Genomic DNA, 22,467 nt, shown 5'->3' on the forward strand with positions numbered 1-22,467 from the left:
TGTGCCTCATGGCTTCTGTATTGCTTGGTTCAGCAAGTAACGCACCTCCTGTGCCAGTTTTGTTACATACCGCTGTGGGTCTGCCTCTGACCCGGGCCCGACACACGGCCGCCGCAGCCTACCAGTCTCTCTTGGACTGGCGAGAGCGCCTTCACACCGGCACTCAAAACTAAAGCCCTCGGCAGTCAGGGCCCATGAACCCTGGACTAGCCGCGATCACGTGTCGCCACCGCGCTCTTCAAGAGCAGCCGGACAGGCAGTAAGGACACAGCCCGCTGAAACCACCAAAACGAGACACGCAGTACAAGAACGAAAGACGCAAGACTCTCATGCTCTGCAGCCTTTATTGAAGACACACACTGTGCCCAGGAGAGGCACCGCTGGCCAGTGGTGTGACCGGTGGCGGAGCTAGACAAAGCCGGCAGAATGCGACGTCCCGCCGCGTCCGCTGCTCGTCAATAGTGATCAGCGGCATGGTGTAGTGATGTGTATATTGCCTGTGAATGTGTGTGGCGCGCGCCTTGTGGCCATGATGCGGTCGTCTTGTAGGGCCCAATGGTGAGTCTCATGCGCAAGGGCTCATGGCAAGCTGTACGCTGATGCGTCACAGGCAAGCCCCACACGCACCGCTAGGGGGTGCAAGAGGCGCGAGGATGAGGAGGCCGGGTCAGAGCACCTGCAGCAGTCTTACTTCACACTCGGGACTCGGCAGGACATCCCCTGAATCTCCAGAACGTACTCGACAGGCGGCTTGATGCCGTGTTGCGTGCGTGCCGTTTGGTGGCTAGGGTCAAACATATAGTTAAGCGTAGCACGGCGCATGTAGCTGGGTGCTCGCCACCCCTCCGCAGCCGTCGCCGTTGTAGGCCAAGATGCAGGCACACCCGACGCCACGCAGTGGCGGACAGTGGCATATACAACGATGCATACATGGAGAATCACCCATCTCGATTCAGCTTCCAGTTGTCCCATGCATGCACAAATACGGATGCACATGCTCGTTCTCCTCACCGCCAACACACATACAAACGCCAGCACAGGCACGCGCCCTGGAAACAGACACATGCATACGCAGTGCCCAGCCACACTACTTACACCCACCCCCACCCCCACATGTCATCAGACCCGGTATCACCGCTCGGAGGGCACTTTGGCGAGGCCCCATAATGTTCAAGGATCAATGCAAACGTTGTGCCAGCGGCACCACCACTTGTCTGCTTCTTTGCTACTAGTTGTGTGCATGCATCTGCCGACATCTCCACATAAGTACACAGCACCTCAGCATGCCAAAGCCCGGCTTCCAACGGCTCTGGGCGCCGTCAGCTGACGCCTGACGCCGCCACTACATGCAGCGTTGTGCTCACTGGCCACCTGTGTGCCTCAAACAAACCTCGCCCCGCTCCATTAGCCATTCGTTTTTGTAGCATCAGTCGGCACCTGGCTACTGCTGCTGCGCGTGCTGATAAGAGTATTGCTGCTGCTGCGGTTGCTGTTGCGGCGGTGGTGGCGGCAGCACCTGCACCGGCGCGTGCGGCGCGTCCTGGCGTGTGTGCCAGGGCGCGCTCGCCCGCAGATCCATGCCTGGAGCCGCGCCTGGCATGGGCTGCAGCATGGGCGCCTGGTGCTGCTGGCCCTGCTGCGGCGCCTGCATCAGCTGCTGTTGCAGGTGCAGGTGCGGGTGCGGCTGCCACGCCGCATGCGGCGGTGGCCCCTGCAGAAAATCCTGCGGTGCGGGCGGCGGCGCCTGCCAGCTGCTGCCGCCAGTCGTGGCTATGACCAGGGGCAAGTGGCCCATGCCGGGCACACCCCCGCCAGTGGCGCCCGCGGCAGCGGTGGTAGCGGGGCCGGTCACTGCCAACCAGTCGGCGGCGGGTATGGCAATGGTGATGATCTGAGCCTGCTGGTGCCCTAGTGTGAGCGGCTGCTGCTGCTGCTGCTGCTCCATGGGTGTCAGGGGGTCATACGGGCCGCTACCGCCATTCACCTGCTGGGCATCTCCATGACGCATGCCACCCCCGCCACCGCCACCGCCCCCACAACCGCCACCGCCACTGCCAGCATCGCCGGCGACAGGCTGCTGCTCCGCCTGTTGCGCCGCACCGCGGTCCGGCCGCTGCCCCGGATGCAGGCGCTCGCCGTGGGGCTCGCCCGGCCGCGGCGCCCGACCGTCCCAGGCCCCGTCAGGCTGCAATTCAGTAGGACCCCCCGGGGGGTGGCCCCAGCTTGGGCCCGCATCCCCAGCGAGCCGCCGTTGCGGCGACGGTGAGCGGCTGCGGCCGCCGCCGCCACCACGGTAGCCATCGCCCCAGTGCTGGTGAGGCGGGGGCGGGCCGCGCGGCGGCGGCCAGCCGTCTTGGGGGTGGTGGCCGTGGCGCCAACCAGGGCCGCCGCCACCACCATGGTCGTCATCACGGCTCGGTGGCAGCCGGCGGTCGCTGCTGCCGCGCGGCTCCCACTGCTGCGGCCCGCCGTCGCCGCGGCGCGGTGGCGATCGACGCGGCTCGTCGTAAGGGCCATGGGGAGCGCCGTACGGCGGAGGCGGCAGCCGTTGGTCCCGGCCTTCGGGGCCCCGGCCGCGCAAGTCCTCACGCCCACGGCCCCACCCACGGCCGCGGCCGCGGCCGGAGTCGCCGGGACCTGGCGGGCCATACCAGGCCCCGTCGCCCCACCCACGCCCGCGCCCTCCGGAATGCGGCTCAGGCGGCCAGCCCTCCCGCTCCCGGTCCCGCTCCCTGTCAAATCCGCCACCCCAGTCTCGCTCGCGCTCCCACTCGCCAGCGCCCCAGCCGCCACCGCCACTACCTCCATCCAGATCACGGTCACAGCCGCGGCCGCGGTCTTCGTAGTGTGAGGGTGGCGGCATGGGTCTGGACTGGGAGTCTGGCCGCGGCCGGTCCAGCCAGCTGCGGTCGCCGTCACGCTCGCCGTGGCCGAAAGGTGGTGGCCGCTGCTGCTGCTGCTGCTGCTGCTGCTGGTCTTCAGGCCACGGCCGGCGGCCGCCGCCGTCTCGCGCAGGGCCGTCTCGCGCAGGGCTGACCGGCCCGTCGGCACCCGCACCCCGCCGGGGCTGCTCCCGATCCCTATCCCGGTCCCTGTCCCTGTCCCTGTCCCCGTCCCGGTGTCTGTCCCCGTCCCGGTGTCTGTCCCTGTCCCGGTCCCGGTGCCTGTCCCCGTCACAATGCGGCTCGCGCTGCTGAGTCAGCCGCGGCCGGCGTGGCTGAGGAAAGGCCGCCCCGCGCTCGTCAGAGCGGCGTTGCCCAGCAATCGCCTCAGCAGCCGCATCGTCGCCGCCCTTATCTTGCTCAGCGCCAGCACCTTTTGCAGCTCCATCGCCATCACGAGAGCCAGCCGCAGCGGCAGTAGCAGCAGCCTCAGTCGCCGTATCAGTAGCAGCCGCATCTGCTCCCGCGCGCGCCTGGCTGTGGCGCTCGTCCTTCACTCCCAACGACGGTGCTTCATCTTCGCCACGGCCCCGCGGGCCCTGGGGAACGCCACCTTGAGGCTGCGGCTGCTGCCTCTCCTGCGCTCCTGCCAATGGCGGCGGTGGAAATGGCAGTGACGGCTTGACGCCATCCCCCGGCCCGGCATCCTTGACTGAGGCTGCACCTGCAGCCTTGGTGGCACCGGGTGCATCCACCCCGCGGCGGTCGACCCCGCCAACGTCGCTGCGTGCAGCGCGACCGCCCTCAAGCACGCGGCCGCCACCGCTACGACTGCCCTCTGTCGCGTTTGTGCGTGTCCGAGGTCCCTCCCTGCTGGGCTCCGAGTGGTCGTGGCTCCTGCGCTCCTTGCCGCTGCTGCCGTCGGGCTCAGGCCGGCTGGCCTCCGCATCGTGGCGCTGACTAGGACCCGCAGTCCGGGCGTCGCGGTTGGCAGACGCACTGGCGTCTCTGCCACCGCCGTTGCTTCCTCCCTCTTCCCTGGTGCTGCGGTCCTGGCTCCGGCCTTGCTCCCGCTCCCGCTCGCGCCCCTGCTCCCGCTCCCGCTCGCGCGGGGCCTCTGGGTCCGGGCTGTCAGTGCGGCCGGCCGGTCTGCCCCTGTCATCGTCAGCACGCTGCCCCGCCCGACCGACAGCCCCGTCCAGGCCCGGGCGCTCCCGGCCGGCCCACTCCTGCGCGCGCGACCAGCATGGTTCGCTTGCGCCGCGGCCCTTGCCTCCCAACCCAGCGCCCGGGCTCCCAGGGGTGCCCCTGCCCCGGACGGGCTCCGTGGTGTCATGAGGCTGTCGCGGCTGCGGCTGCGGCGGCCTCATGCGGTCGGGCGAACTGCCACGACCGGCCTCACCTGTGGGAGCAGACACCGCGTGATCGGCGGCCACACCGCTTCGGTGGCGGCTGCCGTCAGCGCTACGGCTCGGCGAGGCGCCGGCTCTCCGGGGCGTGGCGCCGGGAGCAGCAGCCCGCGTGAAGGTGCTCGGGCTGGCGCCGTCATCGCCGCTTTGCTGCGCGGCACCCAAGCGCCTGGCACCATCGCCGCGGCCGTCATCGGAGACAGCTGCAGCCGCAGCTGCCGGAGGCAGGCACGTGCCGCGCTGTTGCTGTCGCTGGCCGGGCGTCGGGGAGCGCGTGCCACCACGCAGCGGCGACCGTGTGCCGCTGTCACCAGCGGCGCCGCCGCCTTCGCTGCCCCGCCTCTCCTGGCGATCGAACTGACGGCGGCGAGGGCTGCCGGGCGGCGGCAGTGCCGGACGACGACCGCCGGTCTGCCACCGCCCCCTGTCATCGCCACTAGGGCCACTGCCACGGCCAGCTGCTCTGCCGGCTCCCTGGCCCGCAGCCGCAAGCAAGCTGCGCTGCCGCTCCCAATCCAAGCCGCCACCGCCGCCATCGTGGCCGTCAGCGCCGCGGTCTTGGACGCCGCGGCCCCTAGCCCACTCTGAGTTGTCGTCTGCTCCGGGTCTGGGCGGCAGGCGCTCGCGTCGCTTAGGCATCTCCCACACGATGGGCTTGCGCGGCTCTGTTTCCTCAGCGCCCGGCTTGGCCGGCTGCTCTGCCAGCGCTGCCGGGCTGGCGGCGCCGTCTCGCGACGCCCTGCCTTCCTCCGGTGAGCCCGGGGCCCTGCGGGCCACGGCCACAGATGGCCGGTGCGGCAGCCGACTCCGCTCCCAGGCCGCCTCCTCGCCACGCCCGCCCGGGCCGCGGCAGTCACCGGCGCGCGCGCCCTCGCCACCGTCGCTGCGCCGGCGCGCTTGTGACTGCCAGGGCTGCTGAGGGGAGAGCCGCCCACGCGGCGAGTCGGCCACACGCGCCGCTGCAGCGTCGCCACCTTCAGACCGCTGGCGCCAGCTGCGTTCGTCCGCTAGCTCCGCAGCCGCTGACTCGGGCTGCGATGGCGGCTGAGGTGCTGCATCCTCTGCCAACCGTGGGCCTCGCGCGGCCACACCACCTGCAGCCCTACCGTGGGTGTGGGCAGCGCCTCTTGCGCCCGCAGCAGTGGCGGCCGGAACAGCGGCTGTGCCCGCAGCTACACCCGCAGCGCCCGGCTGCCCCCGCGGCGCTGCGCCATCCGGCCTGCCGCTGGCCCTGTCAGCAGCTGGCTCGGCGCTGACCTCAGCGCGAGCGGGCGCCGGCTGCTGCCCGCCCTGCAGCGCCGTATCCTGCTCCAGCTCCCCGCCCGCACGCCCCTCCGCGTCCGCCTCGTGAGCTGCTGCTGCAGCTGCTGAAGACGTGCCGCCGGCTGGCCCGGCTGTACCTGGCGGCGAGCACGGTGGCGCATCCCGCCGACCGGCCTCCTCCCCAGCCGCAGCCCCAGCCGCAGCCGCCGCTTCTGTTGCCGCCCGGTTTGAGCCACCCGCTCCAGGTGCCAACGCCACAGGGCGGCGGAGTGCAAAGCCGCGCGGGCTGACGCCGCCCGCAGCCCCGCCTCCGCCACGCTCCCCGCCCCTGTGATGGTCCGTGTCCCAGTCGTGGTGGCGACTCCCCGGCCTCTCCCCGTCAGCGGGTTCGCCGCGCCCGCGCACCGCCCGCTGCTCTGCGTACCTCGCCACATGCTCGCGACCCCATCCAGGGCCCCGCTCCCGCTCTTGCCGCGCCGGCACCACATGCCGCAGCAGCTGGCGCCAGGCCGGCCGCTCTTCGGGCTCAGGCGTAGGTTGGCGCTGCGGCGGCGGCGGCGGCGGAGAGCGTGACGCGCCCCGCTGCTGCCGCGGCGGAGGCCGCCGCCAGCCGTCCCCATCCCGTCCGTCCCGCGGCCGGCTCCTGCTGCGGCTGGCGCTGCGGCTTGGGGGGCGGCTCTTGCTGCGACCGCGACCGCGACCGCGAACGGGACTGGCGCTGTGGCTGCAGCTGCGGCTCCGTCGGCGAGCGGGCTGCCGGTCTATGCCATTACTGCCTCTGCCTCCGCCCCACTCGCCGTGTCGCGAGTCCACGCCACCGTGCGGCCCTGCCAGCTGCCGCCGCTGCGCCTGGTGTTGCGGCTCCTGTCGCAGGCCCTGATCTCGCTGCCGCTGCCCTGGGCCTTCCAGCCCCCGCTGGCCGCGCAGGGGGGGCTGGCGGTAGCTCGCCTGCCAGTCCCTGTCGTCCTCCGGCCACCACTCCCGCTCCCGCTCCCGGGGCCGCAGCCGCCAGGCTTCCTCCCGCTCTCCCGCCGCGTCCGCCGCCTGCTGCCGCCGCCGCTCCTGCTCCCACCTCAGCACCTCCCGGTCCCTCTCATCCAGAGGGTCCCGCTGCAACCCCCGGTGGCGGCCCCAGCCTGGATGATCGCTGCTGCCATCCCCGGCGTGCTGCTGGCCCCGGCCCTCCTCCCGCTCCGCCCCACACGGCCGCGGTACTCCCGGCCGGAGCGATGCACGGCCGTCCTCCACGGACCGCGGCCCCGGGTTGTGCCAGCCCTTGTGGCCGGGCAGGCCTCCGCCCCGGCCTCCATCGCTGTCCCACCCTGGCAGCGGCTGCAGCTCGAGCCGATCGTGGTCCTGACCCCGCTGATCGCCATTGTAGGCCGACGCCTCCTTGCCCTGGTGCCCAGCCGTGCCTGCCTTCTCAGCCACACCCGCACCCGCACCCGCAGCAGCGCTTGCGGCTTTGGCTTGGTTGTGTTGCTGCTGCGGCTCCTGCGCCTGAGCGGCCTGAGGCAGATGCTCAGGAGCAGCGGCACTGGCTGACGGCAGAGTTGACGGCGGCGCGGCAGCGGGCACGGTGGCAGCAGCCGTGCCGTCGGGGCGTTGGGGGGCAGCAAGCGCCGGGGGGCCGTTGGGGTCTGCCGGCAGCGGCGCCCGCGGCGCGGTGGCGGACTGGGCGTGCGGGGGGGCGCTGCCTGCCCACAGCCCCGCAGCCAGGCCGTACGGGGCCCGCGGCAACGGTGCGTGCTGCTGCTGGTGGTGGTGGTGACGGTGGTGATGATGCGGGTTCGGGTAATGCTGCTGCTGCTGCTGCTGGTAATTTTGGTGGTGCTGCTGGTGATCCCCGGCTGCGCCTGGGCCCATGCCTTGGACGCTGGTGCTGGAGCCGAGCAAGGGGCCACCGTGCGGCGCATATGCAGCTTGTGCCGCGGGCTGCCCCGGTGCCTCCCCTGAGGCGGGACCCGTCCACGCATAGCCGGGGGCGTGGCCGTGCCCTGCCGGCGGCGGCCCTGGCGGCGGCGCCGGCCGCGGCACCTGCCCGGCCTGCTGCTGCACAGCCCCGCTGGCCGCCGCCGGCGGCTGCGCCGGAGCGGGCGGCGGCGGCAGCGAGCCGCCGCCGTCGTCGCCGTCGTCATCATCCAGTCCATCCAACAGGTCCCCCAGCCTCTCGGTGACGCCCTGCAGCAGGTACGGCACGCCGTCCGCCAGGGCGCCCTCCAGCTCGCCGCCCTCCCGCAGCAGCGCCGCCAGCGCCGCCGAGGTGGCGGTGATGGCGCCCAGGCCGGCGGCGCGGCGGGCGGCGGTGTGAGCGGCAATGCGCCCCAGCAGCTGCAGCTGCGCGTTCAGCGACTGCAACACGTGCTGCGCCGCCGACCAGACCTGCGGCGCAGCGGGGTGCGGGGAAGCAAGAAGGCGTTGGCCGGCAAGGAGTACCGTATGAGGCCATGCAGTCCGTCTTAGCAGGCAGGAGGGGCAAGGTAGGCAGGAGGCAGGACGCAGGAGGCAGACAAGCAAGCAACGCCGTCAGGGTCCGTGACTGAGTCAGGCATTTGGGCCATGGTCGTTGCCATCGTCACAGGCGCACACACACCTGCTCCACTGCTGGCCTCCACGCGCGCTCGAAGGCTGGCGGCAGGGCTGAGGGCCCCGGCGCCTCAGGTGCCGTCGCAGAGGAACCCGCCGCGCCGGACCCCGCGGCAGCCGGCGCCCGAGGCAGCGCCGCCGCCACAGGCAGCAGCTCCAGCGGCGACAGCGTGGGCGGCAGCACCGGCCGCGGACCCGTGAGCACACCCGGCGGCAGCCGCCCGCGCGGCTTCGGCTGCTGCTGCTGCTGGGGCTGCAATGGCACCGGTTGCTGCTGCTGCTGCAGTCGCTGCGGCGCGGGCGGGCCCCAGCGTTGTGGCCGGCCGGCGCCGCCGCTGCTGCCGTTGGCCACGCGGGTGCGCCCCGCTCCCCTGTCCTGAGAGCCATCGTCTCCATCATCATCTAGCTCCATGCTGGACCCACGGTCGTGCCCCTGCTGCTCCGCATCCTGGTAACGGCCTCGCTCGCGTTCACGGCTTGGGTCCCGGCGCCCACGCTCGCGCTCACGCTCACGGGCCCCGGCGGGCCCAGCTTCCGAGTCGGACCGTGCCGCCGCTGATGGCGACCAGTCCTCATCCGATGACGAGGATGAAAGGGTGCGCTGGAGCCGCCTGCTGCCACGGCCCCTCGCGCGCCTCGCCTCCGACCCCGCCCGCCGGTTGACCGCCTTCACGGTTGCCTTTCTCCGCCGGCCGCGGCGATGGGAGCCCCAGCCCTGCTCCTCTTCCTCCTCCTCGTCCTCGTCCGTGACAACCTCCTCGGCGTCCTCATCCTGCAGCTCCTCCTCCTCTTGCTGCCGCCGCCGCTCCTCCTCCTCCTCCGCTTCCTCTTGCTCCCGCCAGTGATCATTTGCAGCTGCGGCCGCAGGCTTCGTTGCAGCGCCGCCACCGCCACCGCCGCTCTTGCCCCGCCTGCTGCTGCCGCCGGCTTTCACCGTCTCCGCTTGCCAAGCCAGGTCGTGCAGCGAGGCCGTCTTGCGGTCTGGCGGCGGCTCCGGCATGTCCGCGTGCTCCGCCGGTGTCAGCCGCCGCCCGGCTCTTAAGCCGCCCGCACGCCCAGATGGCCCACTGGCCGCACCAGCCGCACCAACCGCGACTGCAGTGACAGAGGCCACGTCGCCGTTCGCCTTGGGTGCTTTGCTCTTAGGTTTGGGTACAGCCCCGTTCGTGCCAGCGGCTGCTTTGGCGCGTTTGATGCCCTTTTTGGTCGGCAGCTTGCTGCCGCCGTTGGCCTGACCCACCACGCCCGAGGCCGGCCCCGCTCTTGCCCCCTCCCGCTCCCCGTGCGCCTCTCCGTTCGCTGCGCCGTCCACCTGAGGCTCCGCCTCCGCCTCAGCTGCCAGCAAAACCTTCCGCTTCTTCAGCGGCGACGCCGGCGCCATCCCCTCTGACGCCGTGTGTGCCGGCTGCTGCTGTGCCTTGCGCGCAATCGCCTTGGCGAGCGCGGCCTTGGTGGTGCCCTTGGTCTCTGAGGTGGGCACAACAGGCGGCAGAGACTCCGGCCCTTCGCCGCCACTGGCGCCCGAAACGTCTCCTCCAAGAGCCAGCCGCCTGCCCCGGCCGCCCGCCTCCCTGCCCTTGCCCTCGGAGCCTGCCCCTGCAGGCGAGCCATCCTCACGCGCTGCCTCGACAGCGGCCCTACCACGGCCCCGGCCCCGGCCCCGGCCTCGAGTCGACCCCGCGGCAGTGGCAGCGGCTGCTTCGCTGGAGGGTCCCGGCCCCGCGCCGCCCGCGCCCCGCTGCCCGGCGGCGCCGTACTGCCGCCCTGGCGCCGCCCCTGGGCCCGCAGCCCCACGCGAGCGCTCCGCCTCTCCGCCGTCTCCCCCACTGCCGGACGTGCCCCCCTCCAGGTTGTCCTCCTCCTCAACCACCTCATCTGATGCCTCCTCCTCCTCTTCCTTCTCCTCCCCATCCATTTGCCCCGAGGCCTCCTCGATGTCTGCGCCTGACGTGCGGCTGCCAGCCCACGCCGCTGAACGCGAGCCGGCACGGGCCCTGCCTCCTCGCCGGCCCCCACGGCCGTGCCAGCTGCCCCGCCGTGCCATAAGCAGCGGCGTCCTTCCCGGCCCTGGCGTCACAGCGCGGCCATAGGCGAGCCCGCCCTCGCCGCCCTCGCCCGTGCCATCGCCGTCCATGCCCGGTGTCGACGGCACACCGCCCGGCCAGTCGCCACCACCCCAGCCACCGGATGCCGCGGCGGCTGCGGCTGCGGCGGCGCGGCGCGACTGCGGGGTGAAGGTTTCGCCGCGCGCGAGCGCTTCGGCGTAGGCCGCCGTGACGCGCGCCGCCGCCGTGTCCAGCAGCGCCGCCGCGTGCTGCTCCGCAACCTGCCTCGGCGGCTTAGCCTGCGGAGGCAAAGCAAGTTGCAGTTGTGGGGTGGAATTCTTGGAGCGAGTGAGTGCATGTACGGTACGCAAGTAACACAGCCTCTGGGCGGTGCAATGGCGCAAGGTTACAGGGCGTTACTGCACAACCCTTTCTATTCCGCATATGACAGCCCACGCCTCCCGCACTCACATATAAGTCGATTGTTGCCGGCGGCTGTTGCGCGGGCGGCGTTGGGTTGGGCGTGGCCGCCCGGTCCCCGCCCTCGGCCCCACCCCCACCCTCGCCGTCGCCAAGAGTGTTAGCCGCCGCCCCTGGCTCTTCCGGCACCGCCCGCGCCTCTCCCGCCTCCCTGTCACCGCTGCCGCCGTTGGCGCCCTCCACGTCCTCCTCAAGAGGGGGGCGAGCTGCTCCCACCGCGTCCGTGTCCGTGTCCGCTGCTTTGGCTGCCGCGTCTGCCGCCGCCGCCGCCTCAGCAGCCAGGTAGGCAATCCAAACGGGCGCGTTCATTGCGTGGATGGCGCTGTGCGACAGCACCTGTGACCATTTGCGTGTTTGCGTACAGCGATGATTTGGGACGATGACCGACCGAGGCGGTCAGCGGGCGCATGGCAGGGGCTGGGTTTGCACGCGCATAATCACAGCCATGCGCTCCCAGAGACACGCGGCCCCACACGGCCCTGGCACGGGCGCGCGCGCGCACCTGCCTCGCCTCGTACGTGTCCTGCCCCGCCCCCGCCGGCCGCCTGAAGCCCATCTTGGCCCAGTAGCCCTCCACGTCGCGGCCGCCCACCACCACGGTCGCGTACTGCAGGGCCGGGGATTACATTCGTGACTATTCAAGCAGTGAAGGCGTAGCCAGGGCCGGGCGGGGGGGCGGCGGAGTGACTCGAGGTCAGCGGGGTGATGTGGAGCCCGCAGGGCGGGCAGCACCAGCCCAGGCATGCCTATCACCCATTCACATGACTCACCTCGTGTCCGGCGCCCACCGCGCGCGACAGGACGCAGCGCGTCAGCAGCCGCCCCAGCCCGTGGCGCTTGTGCTCCGGCGCTGTGGCCTGGGGGTGTAGAGGGATAGATAGGGCACGAAGCCCGCACGCAAGGGTGGAGTGCGTGAGTACGGCGCCTGACAACACCTGACCCGACTGGTGCTCCGCCCAATCACAACCCACGGCGCCCACCCCAGTCAACGCGCCTCATCCCGGCTCCCCACGAGGGCTGTTCCGGAACACGAGCCCCGGCTCCCCACCTGGAACAGTATCTGCAGGTGCAGGCGGCTGCCGGGCGCCTCGCCACCCAGGCCCGGCACGTTGGTGCGCATCACCGCCGCGCACGCCAGCCGCCCGCCCAACCACAGCCCCGCCACCTGACACGCATCGTACCTGCAGGCAGGCAGCGGCGGCGGCAACAGATCAGTTGATGCCAGCCGTATCCGTACAAGTGGGTTGCTGAGGCGGAGCGCTGTATGAGTCACCTAGGCCAGGCTGCTCGTGCCCGCTCTTCCCAGCCTTGCCGGCGACGCCCCGCACCGCCACCACACCCACCACCACTTCCATCACCCACTTGCTGTCGCCCTCCACAATCCGCTTGTCCGGCTCCCGCGGCTTCCGGCCCGCATACACAGCCGACAGCAACTGTGTGCATGCGGTGCGGGAGGCTTTGACGTATGAGCAGCGGGGCAGAAGCATGCATGGCTGCACGGAACGAACAATCGGCGGGCACGCAGCACCCTCCGCCGCCCGTCTGCTTTCATGGCTTCAGCTCCGTGGCCCTAAAAGTGTGCTACCTGCTGCCGGTTGGGCGCGAAGTTGGCTGCCAGCAGGCGGTGCGCGTCATCGAACTTGTCCCGGTGCTCGGTGGAGTCGGGGCAGTTCGGGAAGGGGGGCAGCAGCTCAAACTCCAAGGCGCCCTGTGGTGCGCGTGCGGGCCGGCACCCTCCCTTCAACTGTGCTCGCAATTAAAGCGAATAACCATATGTAACTCTCCGCATGCGAAGAGACACCTAGCGCAAGCTGTATAATATGGCGCTGCGCCATGCGCGACAAGTCAACGAGCAAACTTGTGGGACAGCCACAAACCCAGAACAGATTCTGAGCATGCGCACTGTGGGAGTGGTTTAGTAAGGGACATGGTTGAGCAAAGAGCGTTGCCCGGTCGCCAGTCGTTGCAAGCTAGCAGAGGCCGTCAGAACCGGCAAGCTCCCTGAACAACAAGGACACCATGTGTAAAATTCATGTATTTTGAATCGCTTACCAGGCCAGGAATTTGTGCCACCGGCACTTTCTTCCGCTCAAGCTTGAGTAGCTCGCTCGGCAGCCGCTGGTCCAATCTGCATGCCCTCATTTTGTCCTTTTACAGCCTGTACATGTTCCAGTATCTACCAGGGAAGCGCAGAGCGCAACACCTTGGACGTGTCATTTTGTGACCAGCAATAAACGCAAGGCGTTGGCCGTGGAGGAGGTCGCATATGGTTTATTGTGCTGGTGTGCTCCTTAGGATAGTTGAAGCGCGATGGTTTTAACGGATGCTGACGGAGTTTTCGGGTTTCGGCATCGTGACGTGTTTTGACACGCGTGGTAACAAACACGAAACTTTGACGACACGCCCGTCACTGCACCCGTTACAGTCAGCCCGCGTGGCTTAAGACATCTTCCAATCAACTGCACCCCAACGTGCCCATTCTCTGCAACATGTGCAAGTCGATTCCACACATTCGGCCATGGGCGGATGCAGCCGCCGGAGTCCTCGACCCAACCAGCCGCTCTGGTGCAGTGATAACCAGGAAACTGACAACGAATTAATAAGCCCAGATGCATTCCTACGAGAACACTGGCACCGGCCTCCACACAACCCGTTCAGCATGGCCTCTCACCCCCCTCGTGCTTCTCGGCCGTGCCGCGCTTGTCCGCTCGGTCCACATCGCCGGTCCAGAAATTCGCCTGTAGGGGATGCACCCGGCATGCATTATGCAGGTTTGAAACTCGAAGAAGTTATGTTGCGCTGAATCTTGTATGCACGCCCTGTTGCGGCCAGAAAAAAGCGGTCCCCGCCCGCGCCTGGTGGCCTACCGGCGCAGCCCCCGGAATGCCCCGGGGCGGCCGCCTCTGCGGTGGCGCCTCCGACCGGCGGAAGGGCGGCGCGCCCCGGCCCCCGCCGTCGCCGCCGGTGGTGCTGTCGTGCGGGTGGAAGGTCGCCTCGTCCGGACCCGACCCATACAACTCCACCTCCTGATCCGGCGTCAGCTGCCGGCCACCACCGCTGCCGCCGGCCCGGACTCCCTCGCCCTCGGTCTCCAGCAGATCGCCCACCTGCTGTGACACGTCCACTTCAATGCATGGGCCACTCGACACACTGACACCCTGTGGTGGCTGGCCGCACAACATGCACGCAACCTCAGCCCTCACCCGCAACCTCCCCCCCCCCACACACACACACACGCACCTGCTCCGGCGCGTCCGCATCCAGCAGCGCCATGGCCTCCGCCATGACGTCCGCACACACAGCCTCCCGCTCGGATGAGGAGAGGGAGGAGGGGGCGGCGGGGGAGGAGGGGGAGCTGTGCGGGAGGGGCATGCGACGGGGCCGGGACGGACGTGGGGCACGATGCCAGAAGTGAAAGACAAGGGAAGGTTAGGCACGGTATGTAAGGGTTTGCCATGAGCACGCTTCGCAGCCGGTTACCCTTGACCCTGATCAGCTAGCAGCAGCTACAATCCCGTGCAACGGTACAACTCACGTGCACCCTCACCCGCCCGCCCCTGCCCACGTGCTCTCCCTCAACCCTGTAGCTGCCCGGTGCCCAGTCCCCACTCACCCACGTTGCTGCTCCTGCGCACGGTGCCTTGGTGCCGCCTCCCGCATGCTGCCACCAGCTCCCGCGTTGACGCCACCGCCGCCGCTGCTAACACCGCCCGCCGCTGCCACCTCCAGGGAGGGAGGCGTGGGCTCCACCCCCTGCCCGCTCATGGAATCGCCCACTGGCGCTGCTGAGGGCGAGGCCGCCGCCCTAGCCTGGCCCTGAGATCCCCGGTTGCTACTGCCACCTCCTCCGCTGTGCTGCTGCTGCTGCCGCGCGCCGCCCCCGCGGCCGCCAATCTCGCCCTGCAGCTCCTCCGCACCCATTGCGTCCGAGTCGTCTGCCCGCAGCGCCGCCGCTGCCGCTGCGCCCTCCGGTCCCGCGCCCTCGCGCCCCTGATGCGGCTCCGCGGGCGGCATCACCCCCAGGCCCGCAGTCGCCGCGGCGGAGGCAGCTGCACCCGCCGCAGCGGTGAAGTTGTCTGTCGCCATGGCCTCTGAGTCATCAACAGCCACCAGACCCGAGGCGCCCCTGCTGCCGTCGGCACCGCCTTCAGTGGCACCGGCCGCAGCCCCGCCGCCGCCGCTGCGGTCCCAGGCGCCCGCGTTGTACAGCCCCACAAATGCATCGCCGGCATTCATCGCATCGCTGTCGCCGCCAGCGCTGTCGCCAGCACCGCGGCGGCGGTCGACGAGGCGGCTTGAGCCGTCATCATCCCGCTCCCTGCCCGCGGCGCTGCTGCTGGGGTTATCAGCGCCGCTGCCGCTGTTGCCGTGAGCAAAAAGGATGAACCCCCGGCCCGCGCCGCCAGGCGGGCGGCTGCTGACGCGCGCTGCAGCCACGGCCGCATGACGCTGGCCAGCCAGCAGCAGCAGCTGACTGCTACTGCCGCTGCAGCCGGTTACCTGGCGACTGGTAGCGCTCGTCTTCAGCGCCACCGCGGCCGCCGGAGAGGCATGAGCTGCAGCTGCGGTTGGGAAGGGGGCGCCGCGCTGCCGAAGCATTGTCGCTGTGCTACGAAGTACCATGGTCGCTCCTGGGTAAATGTTATTGAGAGCAGCTTCACAAGCTTGCAAACGTGTGAGAACCCGAGCGAGATCAGACGGCATTTCTGCCCCGTGGGTCCCCACTTGCTTTTTACCCCTGTTGCTTTTTTTTACCCCTGTCCAAAAAGTATCATACTGGCACAAACCGCGACTGCTACGTATTAGTATTTGTTATTGCCTATTGCATGTAAATAGGCGGCGGGGAAAATTCGAGGAGCACACCTCGAGGAGCACACCGAGCCCGACTGCCCCGCAGTCACTCCACGACCCAACACTCGTTAATGCTCCCAAAGTTAGGCCCAGGGCCACGCGCACACCGGGGAGGTAACCGTTCATGTGTAGTACGGACTGAAAGGATTGAGGGGCGTGCTGGCAGCTGGAGTGTCAGTACGAAAGGGTATGGGGTGTGTTTGGGCAGGTAGGGCTGCTGGACTTCTGTACATACATGCTATAGCCTATGGGGAAGGCCTACAGCTTCACCTCTTACGGTGTGGACGGTACCGTAAGGGGAAGCAACTATGCCTGTGGTCATGGGCTGTGGCAACGGAGGGGTGAGTGCCCGAGTGCCCGCGGCTCAGATGGCCGGCACACGCACATCCCGCCCGGGCCGTCAGTTGACCTGCTCAGCCCGTGAGCAAGGGTTCCTTGCGCACCACGCCAGGCACAGTACCAGCGGCATTAGCAATGGCGTTGGCTCTGAGCGCAGTCCAGCTGAGTCCGGGGTCGGCCCGGCACAAGGGAGATGAATTGAGGCGCGAAGGTGTTGCTCAGCTACGGTTCGACAGTACTACTAGACTTTGAATATGGTTAAACGTGACGAGGATTGTCACAAACAATAATGTCATGTTGTAAAACCCTTGAATTGGCGCGAAGTCGGCATGCCGGATTTCGATCGCTGAGTACCATCGCTCGGACAGCTCTTGATATTCTTGTCACATTATGTGTGTCTGATTGAAAGCATGCTGCCCGACAAATGAAACTTGCACAGTATACGCTTTAGCTTGGGGCCCAGACATACTTCTATTATCGCGGGCTTCCTCTGCTATGTTGCCTATAGTTTAGCATATAAATACTGCTCCCACCACTAGGGAGCCCGAACAAAGAGTCCCAAGGAAATGGGCTTGCACGTTACAGGCGCTGCTTTTGCAGCCGCTGCGGTTGTGCTTGCCCTGGCAATGTACATGGTCCTGCAAAGGTAAGAATTGTATGTAACCGCTGGGGGCTTCGGTCAGCGCGTGCGGCGTCCCGGAGTTACGGCTCGACATATGCCGCGCAGGCGACGCAAGTCTACGCGGTTGGTATCATGGACATATAAGATCGCATGGGTGCGCTGGAGTGGCGTCGGCGGCTTGGAGCTTCATCTCGCGAAGGTCTGCCTGGGGGGGAGGATGAACGGGTGTGGAACATAGAAGCGGGACCCCAGGGTGTGAACGACGAAGCCGGTCACCCGCAACATCTTTCGAAACTCTAGACCTTTAAGGACAGTCCGATCTCGATGTACAGCTATTGCCCAAATTGCCCCTTTGCCCTGACCCAAATGGGACACGCTAGCTCCCACCTCTGTGAGCCCCACCGCGCCCGCCCCCCCTCGCCCCTTCGCCACACCTGCTGAACCAGGGCCCACTTCAGTCCATCCGTGTGGGCGCCGTGGAGCTGCTGGCGGCGGCGGCAGCTGCGCCACCTGACACATCCGACACACCCGACAGCGGCAGCGGCAGCGGCGCAACCAGCAGTGACGTGCGCGGCAGTGCAGGCGGCGCCGACAGCACCTGCGCACCCGCCATGGCGCCGGTGCCGCTGCCTCGCGCTCTGCTGCGCCTGGCAGCGGCAGCGCTTTGGCGTGGCAGCGGCGGCGTCGGCGGCGGGCGCCTGCAGGCAATGCGCCTGGTGGTGCGGGTGAGTGGCGGCCTGGTGTGGTCTGGCTTCGCGCTCATCCGGGCTGGGAGCTGCAAGCCGGCGGCATGTGCCTCGCGGCTGCTTGCCAGGGGCACGCGGGGTTCAAGCATGCTGCGCACAGGGTTTGGGGTCCCAGTCACAGAGTCAGATCACATGTACAGACACGCCACGTCATTAGCTAGCATCTTTCGTGCATGCGAGCCGGCACCAGCATCAAGCCATTGCCCACCCGCCCCGCTTGCCACTTTCCCCTTGCGGACAAACACACGGACAGAACGTGGAGGTGAGGCTGCGGCCTCCGCCACCTCACCCAGCAGCTGCAGCAGCCGGCGGCTGTTGTGGAGTCTCCGGCAGCGGCAGCGGGGACGGCGATGCAGCAACGGCGCCGGCAGACACCGCAAACGGCAGCGCCCAGGCCCACGCTGCGTCGCCGCCGCCCGCCCACGCCAGTACTCCAGGCACCGCAGCCTCTGCTGCCGGCCTGGCGGCAGCGACGCGGCCGACGCCGCTGCCTCCTCCGCCGCCGCCGAAGCGCAAGCAGAGGCCCCCAGTGCCGCTGCTCCGGCGGCTGGAGCTGCTGTCGCGGGCGGCGGCGGCGGGGTGGCGGCTGCTGTCGGCACTGGAGGTGCGGGTTGAGGGCCTGGCAGTGGAGGGCGGCGGCGGCAGCGGCGGCGGCGGCGGCGGCGGCGGCGGTGGGGCACAGTGGCGGGCGTCCCTGGGGCAGCTGGCACTGGGGGCGCAGGGCATGGAGGCGGCGGCTGGCGAGCCGGGAGCGGCGGCGGCGGCCAGGGGTGTTGGTGTCACGCTGGCGCAGCTGCGGCTCGAGGCCAGCGCATGCGGCAGCAGCGCCAGCAGTACCGACTGCAATGTCGGCAGCGGCGGGATGCCAGTTGCAGTGCATGGGAAAGAGCCGGCGCGGGCAGTCGGTATGCAGGCAGACTGCCGCAGCCGTGGCAGCGGGACCGCCGCCGCCGCCGCGTCAGGTGGCGGCGGCGATGGCGGTTGCGGCACTGGTGTCGCTGCGTGTGCAGCAGTGGCGCGGGTGCGGCTGGAGCTTACGGCGGGCCGTGGCGGTGCGGCTGCTGGTGCGGGTGCTGGTGCGGGTACCACTGCAGGTGCGGGTGCGGCTGCTGGTGCGGCTGCGGCTGCGGCTGCGGCTGCGGTGCGCGCGCACGTGGCGGTGGAGGGCGTGCGGCTGGCGGCAGGGGCCGCGGGGGCCGGGTGCGGCGGCAGTGCCGGCACCCTGGCCACGGCAGTGGCTGCGGCGTGCCTCTCGGCGGCGCCTGCGGCGAGTGCTGCGGATGGCGGGAGGCGGGGCGCGGAAAGCCATGGTGCCAAGGAGCAGGCACTGCCACTGCCACTGCCACTGCCACCGCCACTGCTGCTGGAGCTTGGGACGCAGTCGCCGCTGTCGCTGAGTGTGGAGCTGGGCTCTGCAAGTGGGTCTGCAATCGGCAGCGCAGCAGCAGCCGCAGCCGGCGGCGCCAGTACCAGCGCCCGCCGCGGCGCGATCGTCAGTGTGCGGCTGGCGCTGCCGGCGCTGACGGCTGCGCTGCCGCATGCTCCCGCGCCAGAGCCTGGTGCGGCGGGGCGCCCGCAGCTGTCGTACGCACTGCGGCTGGGCCCCGGCAGCGGCCGCCTGGAGGTGCAGCTGCCGCCGCCGCCGCCGCACCCCTCGCCGTCATCGGCGTCGGCAGCAGCACTGGGTGCTGCGGACTCAGCCACTACCGCTGCGGCCAGAGATTCCGCCCCTGGTTCCGTTGATAGCGCTGTCAAGGCCAGCGGCCTGAGCTGGCGCTTTGGCAGCCGCAGGACCGCCGGCACGGGCCCGGCACCTGCAGACGGCGCAGCCGCCAGCAGCGCCGCCGCCAGTAGCGCTTCCGCCGCCGCCTCGCCTGCTGGCGGGCCGGCGCCTGTGGAGGCTGAGCTTTGCTTGGGTGGGCTGGAGCTGGAGGCGCAGGAGGGGCCGCGGGAGGAGGCTGGCGTGGAAGCGGCCAGCCAAGGAGCGCGCAGCAGCGGTGGCGGCGTGGTCACGCTGCTGGCGCTGCCGCCGGGGGCCACGCTGCGCGCCTCGGCCGGCGATGCGGCCGCGGCCGCTGCAGCCGTGGCGGCGGCGGCCGCACAGGCGGGCGGTGCTGCTGCAGGTCAGCGGGCGCCTGCCGGCGCATCCAAGGCCCGGGCAAGGGCGGCCAAGGCGGTTAAGCGGTCGTCGCCCGCTGCGGAGCTCGCGGGTACGGTGGAGGGCCTGCTGCATCTGCTGCTGCGGCGGCGGCGACAGGGCTCGGGGTCGGGGTCGGGGTCGGCCGGGGGCGGAGAGGCACTGGAAGTGGACGTGTCGGTGGCGGTCGGGCAGCTGCGCCTGTCGCCGTCGCCGCTGCTGCTGGAGCCGCTGCTGGAGGCCGCGGCGGCCGTCACGGCGGCGGCGGCGGCGGCAGCGCGTCCCGCCGGGGCACGGCAGGCAGCGGCGCGCCGTCGGCGGCCGCCGCCTGCAGCGCGTGTTTCAGGTTCGGGGTCGAAAGCCGGGACAGGGCCCCCCAGGTTTGCGCTGCGCAGTGTGGCGGCGGCGTGGGGCGGGCTGCGCTGTGTGGTGGCGTTGGCGGCGGAGGTGGACCCCCGGTACGCCGCCGAAGGCCTGCGGGGGCCGGCGCAGCCGGAGGCGGTTGCAAACGCCATGTCGGCGCCAGCGCCAGCGCCTGTGTGGGCGGTGCCCACGATATTGGACCTGAGCCTCGGCGGCGCCACGGCGGAGGTTTGGCTGGGCGGGCGCAGCAGCACCACGAGCAGCAGCAGCGGCGGCGGCGGTGGCGGCGGTGGCGGCGGTGGTGGCGGCGGCCCTGGAGGCAGTGCGGGGTTCGTGACGCGGGCGAGGCTGTCTGGTCTGGTCCTCACCGCGCGCCGCCTGCCGCCGTGTCGCGTGGCGGACGGCCCGGCGGCGGCGCTGGCGCAGCTGCTGCTGCAGGAGCCCGTGGCGGCGGCAGCGGGGCCGGCGGCGGAGGTGCAGCAGGTGCTGTCGCTGGACGGCGCGGAGGTGCTGCTGGCGGCGGCGCCGGCGCCGGCGGCGGCGGAGGGCGGCGCCGGCCGGCGGCTGAGGCGGCTGACTTTGAGCGGGTGAGTGGCGGGCTTGCTGCTCGGCCGGTGGTGCAGATCGTTTGCCGTGGCTCAGGGTCTAGAAGTAGGAAGGAGCCAGCAGGTCACGCCCTCCAGTGCACAGTGGCTCCAGTGCACCGACTGACGGGTCGCTCATTCCACCCCGCCGCCCTGCAGTGCATGCGCTTTCCTGGATCCAGACCTGCCGCTGGCGCTGCTGGCGGCGGCGCAGCAGCTGGCAGAGGCAGCCGCGGCGGCGCGCCGCTACCGCAGCCCGGCCGCTGGCGCCCCCGCTGCCGGCACCGGCGGCGCCGCCGGAGCGCATGGCCCCGCGGCGTCTGTGTCGGGCGGGAGCGGCGGCAGGGCTGGCGGCGGCGCTGATGCGAGCACGGCGGCGGCGCCTGCGGTGTGGGAGGTGGCGGTGGAGGACGTTGGCGTGCAGCTTGACCTGGGTGGGTGGGTGGGTGGGTAGGTGGCGGTTGGGCGGGTGGGTGGGGCACTGGAGTGGGTGAGTGCCTGTAAGATGGCAGTTACGGTAGCATGTCTGTAAAAAAGCCCGCGCAAGTCACAAGGCGAGCTGCACACGCATTGAGTGGTCCTGCTGCACACCCGCCTCCTTGGCCGCGCCCCTGCCCGCCTACCCTTGCCCGTCTTTGTCGCTCGCCATTCCTGCTCACACTTCCACGGACCCGCACCCGCAGGCCCGGCCGGCCTGTTGGGGCTGGGCGTCACGGGGGTGCGCCACTGCGCCGCCCTGGGCGGCACAGCCGTTAGCGGCCTCGCGCTCACCATGGGCAACCGCAGGTGGGGGTTGCGTGCCTTGTTCGGGGGGGGGGGGGCTCGTAGGAGGGCATTGGATTGTTGAGTGGAAGGGCGGCCCCTGCCGCTTGGCGGCCGCTTGGCGGAGAGGCCAGCGGTAGCAGCATGGCCGTCCGCACTGCCGCTCATGTGTGGGCTGATGCTCCGTATCGTAACAAGAAGCACACATGTGCGCCGTACTTCCATTCCACAAGAATCAGCACAGTGCATTCCTGCCCCCTCACTGGACGTGGGCACTTCAAACTTTTGGTTTTTCACTACTCCGCTATCCATGATCGGTGCCCGCCCCATGCAGGCTCCTAGATGTGGAGCAGCTGCGTGTGGGCACGCCGCCCGCGCCGCCGCCCGACGCAGCCCACGTGGCGACAGCGCAGGTCGGTGGCGCCGCCGCCGCCGCCGCCGGCTCGTACGGCACCAGCGGCGGCCAGCAGCCGGAGCCGCAGCAACCCCACTCTGCTCCAGAGCTGCTGGCGCCCGTGTTCGCACGTCGATGTCACAGTGGCAGTAGCAGCGTCGGTGGCGGCGGCGCCGCCGCCGCCGCCGCTTCGGATGGATCCACCGCCGGTACCGCCTGTCGTGGCGTAGTGCCGCCGGTGGCGCCTCCGGCGTCGGAGTTGGCGGCGTGGCGAGACCTGGGGCCGCTGCCAGCCTGGGTGGCGGAGGACTCGGCGGCGGCGGCGGGCGGCGGCGCCGCCGCGCCCTCGCCCGGCGTTGTGACGCTGAACGAGCTGTTTGAGCCAGTGGTGGGAGGCATGCGGACGCAGGCAGCGCAGGCGGCGGCGGCGGCGGTGCCGCTGGCCGCAGGAGCAGCAGCCGCCGCCGGTGGTGGTGTTGGCCCTGGGGTGGGTGGCCAGGGGACTGTAGAAGCAGCAGCCGCCTATGAGGCAAAGGTGCGATGGCTCCGGCGTATGGATGGAGGGGCTGGAAACGGCAGGGCGAACGGGAAACAGGAATGGGTTCAAGGGAAATGCCTCGTTGCCCATATACCACACAGCTGCGGTGCGACAATCCACCGACACATGAACGCCTGCCGCCCCTTTCCTACGCAACCAACAACACGCACGCAACCCTGTTATAAACACACACAGACCGCCGAGCTGGCCTCCGCCCGCCGCACCGCCATGCGCAGCCGCTTCCTCGCGCTCGACTCCCCGGACGTCATCCAGGCGCGCCGCCGCGCCGCCCTGGCCGGTGCGGCAGGCCTGCCGCCGCCGCGTGTACGGCCGCTGTCCATCCGGCTGTACGGCATGCTGGTGACTGTGCCGTACGACGAGGCCATCATGCGGGTGGTGGAGACCATGCAGCTGTGGCGGCGCGGCGTGGCCACGGTGGGTGGGTGGGGTGTGTGTGTGTGTGGGT

The 22,467-nt window shown here is 70.2% G+C and overlaps 3 protein-coding genes across 3 annotated transcripts in view; 1 reads left to right on the forward strand and 2 right to left on the reverse strand.

Annotated features, from left to right (window-relative positions):
• Nucleotides 1-50: 50 nt before the first annotated feature.
• CHLRE_17g745947v5 (uncharacterized protein) lies at nt 51-12,980 on the reverse strand. Its single transcript, XM_043072747.1, has 9 exons — nt 12,718-12,980; nt 12,251-12,373; nt 12,028-12,098; nt 11,714-11,846; nt 11,436-11,522; nt 11,168-11,272; nt 10,657-11,001; nt 8,148-10,484; nt 51-7,936 (listed from the first exon to the last, which is right to left on the reverse strand). The coding sequence occupies exons 1-9, from the start codon at nt 12,805-12,807 to the stop codon at nt 1,442-1,444; spliced, it is 9,786 nt and encodes a 3,261-aa protein (XP_042915206.1). The 5' UTR covers nt 12,808-12,980; the 3' UTR covers nt 51-1,441.
• Nucleotides 12,981-13,072: 92 nt separating this feature from the next.
• On the reverse strand, nt 13,073-15,390 carry CHLRE_17g745997v5 (uncharacterized protein). Its single transcript, XM_043072748.1, has 4 exons — nt 14,279-15,390; nt 13,906-14,020; nt 13,533-13,772; nt 13,073-13,403 (listed from the first exon to the last, which is right to left on the reverse strand). Exons 1-4 carry the CDS (start codon nt 15,286-15,288, stop codon nt 13,320-13,322), a joined length of 1,449 nt encoding a protein of 482 aa, XP_042915207.1. The 5' UTR covers nt 15,289-15,390; the 3' UTR covers nt 13,073-13,319.
• Nucleotides 15,391-16,118: 728 nt separating this feature from the next.
• CHLRE_17g746047v5 (uncharacterized protein) overlaps nt 16,119-22,467 on the forward strand; it is a 24,819-nt gene continuing 18,470 nt past the window's right edge. Inside the window, exons 1-8 of the mRNA XM_043072749.1 lie at nt 16,119-16,501; nt 16,583-16,676; nt 16,924-17,202; nt 17,477-20,310; nt 20,467-20,741; nt 20,991-21,093; nt 21,404-21,998; nt 22,197-22,436. Of these exons, the coding sequence (XP_042915208.1) occupies nt 16,422-16,501; nt 16,583-16,676; nt 16,924-17,202; nt 17,477-20,310; nt 20,467-20,741; nt 20,991-21,093; nt 21,404-21,998; nt 22,197-22,436 (4,500 nt within the window). The 5' untranslated portion in view covers nt 16,119-16,421. The remainder of the gene's footprint in view (nt 16,502-16,582; nt 16,677-16,923; nt 17,203-17,476; nt 20,311-20,466; nt 20,742-20,990; nt 21,094-21,403; nt 21,999-22,196; nt 22,437-22,467) is intronic.

This window comes from Chlamydomonas reinhardtii, chromosome 17 (genome assembly GCF_000002595.2).
Source record: "Chlamydomonas reinhardtii strain CC-503 cw92 mt+ chromosome 17, whole genome shotgun sequence".
In the NCBI taxonomy this organism is placed as follows: domain Eukaryota; kingdom Viridiplantae; phylum Chlorophyta; class Chlorophyceae; order Chlamydomonadales; family Chlamydomonadaceae; genus Chlamydomonas; species Chlamydomonas reinhardtii.

Coding starts and splice junctions, on each gene's coding strand:
- CHLRE_17g745947v5 (XM_043072747.1), bottom strand. CDS start 12,807: ATGAGGGCATGCAGATTGGACCAGCGGCTGCCGAGCGAGCTACTCAAG. Junction 12,374..12,717: donor TGGCACAAATTCCTGGCCTG/GTAAGCGATTCA, acceptor CGCGCACCACAG/GGCGCCTTGGAGTTTGAGCT. Junction 12,099..12,250: donor TCGCGCCCAACCGGCAGCAG/GTAGCACACTTT, acceptor GCATGCACACAG/TTGCTGTCGGCTGTGTATGC.
- CHLRE_17g745997v5 (XM_043072748.1), bottom strand. CDS start 15,288: ATGGTACTTCGTAGCACAGCGACAATGCTTCGGCAGCGCGGCGCCCCC. Junction 13,773..13,905: donor ATGCGGACGCGCCGGAGCAG/GTGCGTGTGTGT, acceptor GTGTCACAGCAG/GTGGGCGATCTGCTGGAGAC. Junction 13,404..13,532: donor GCATTCCGGGGGCTGCGCCG/GTAGGCCACCAG, acceptor CATCCCCTACAG/GCGAATTTCTGGACCGGCGA.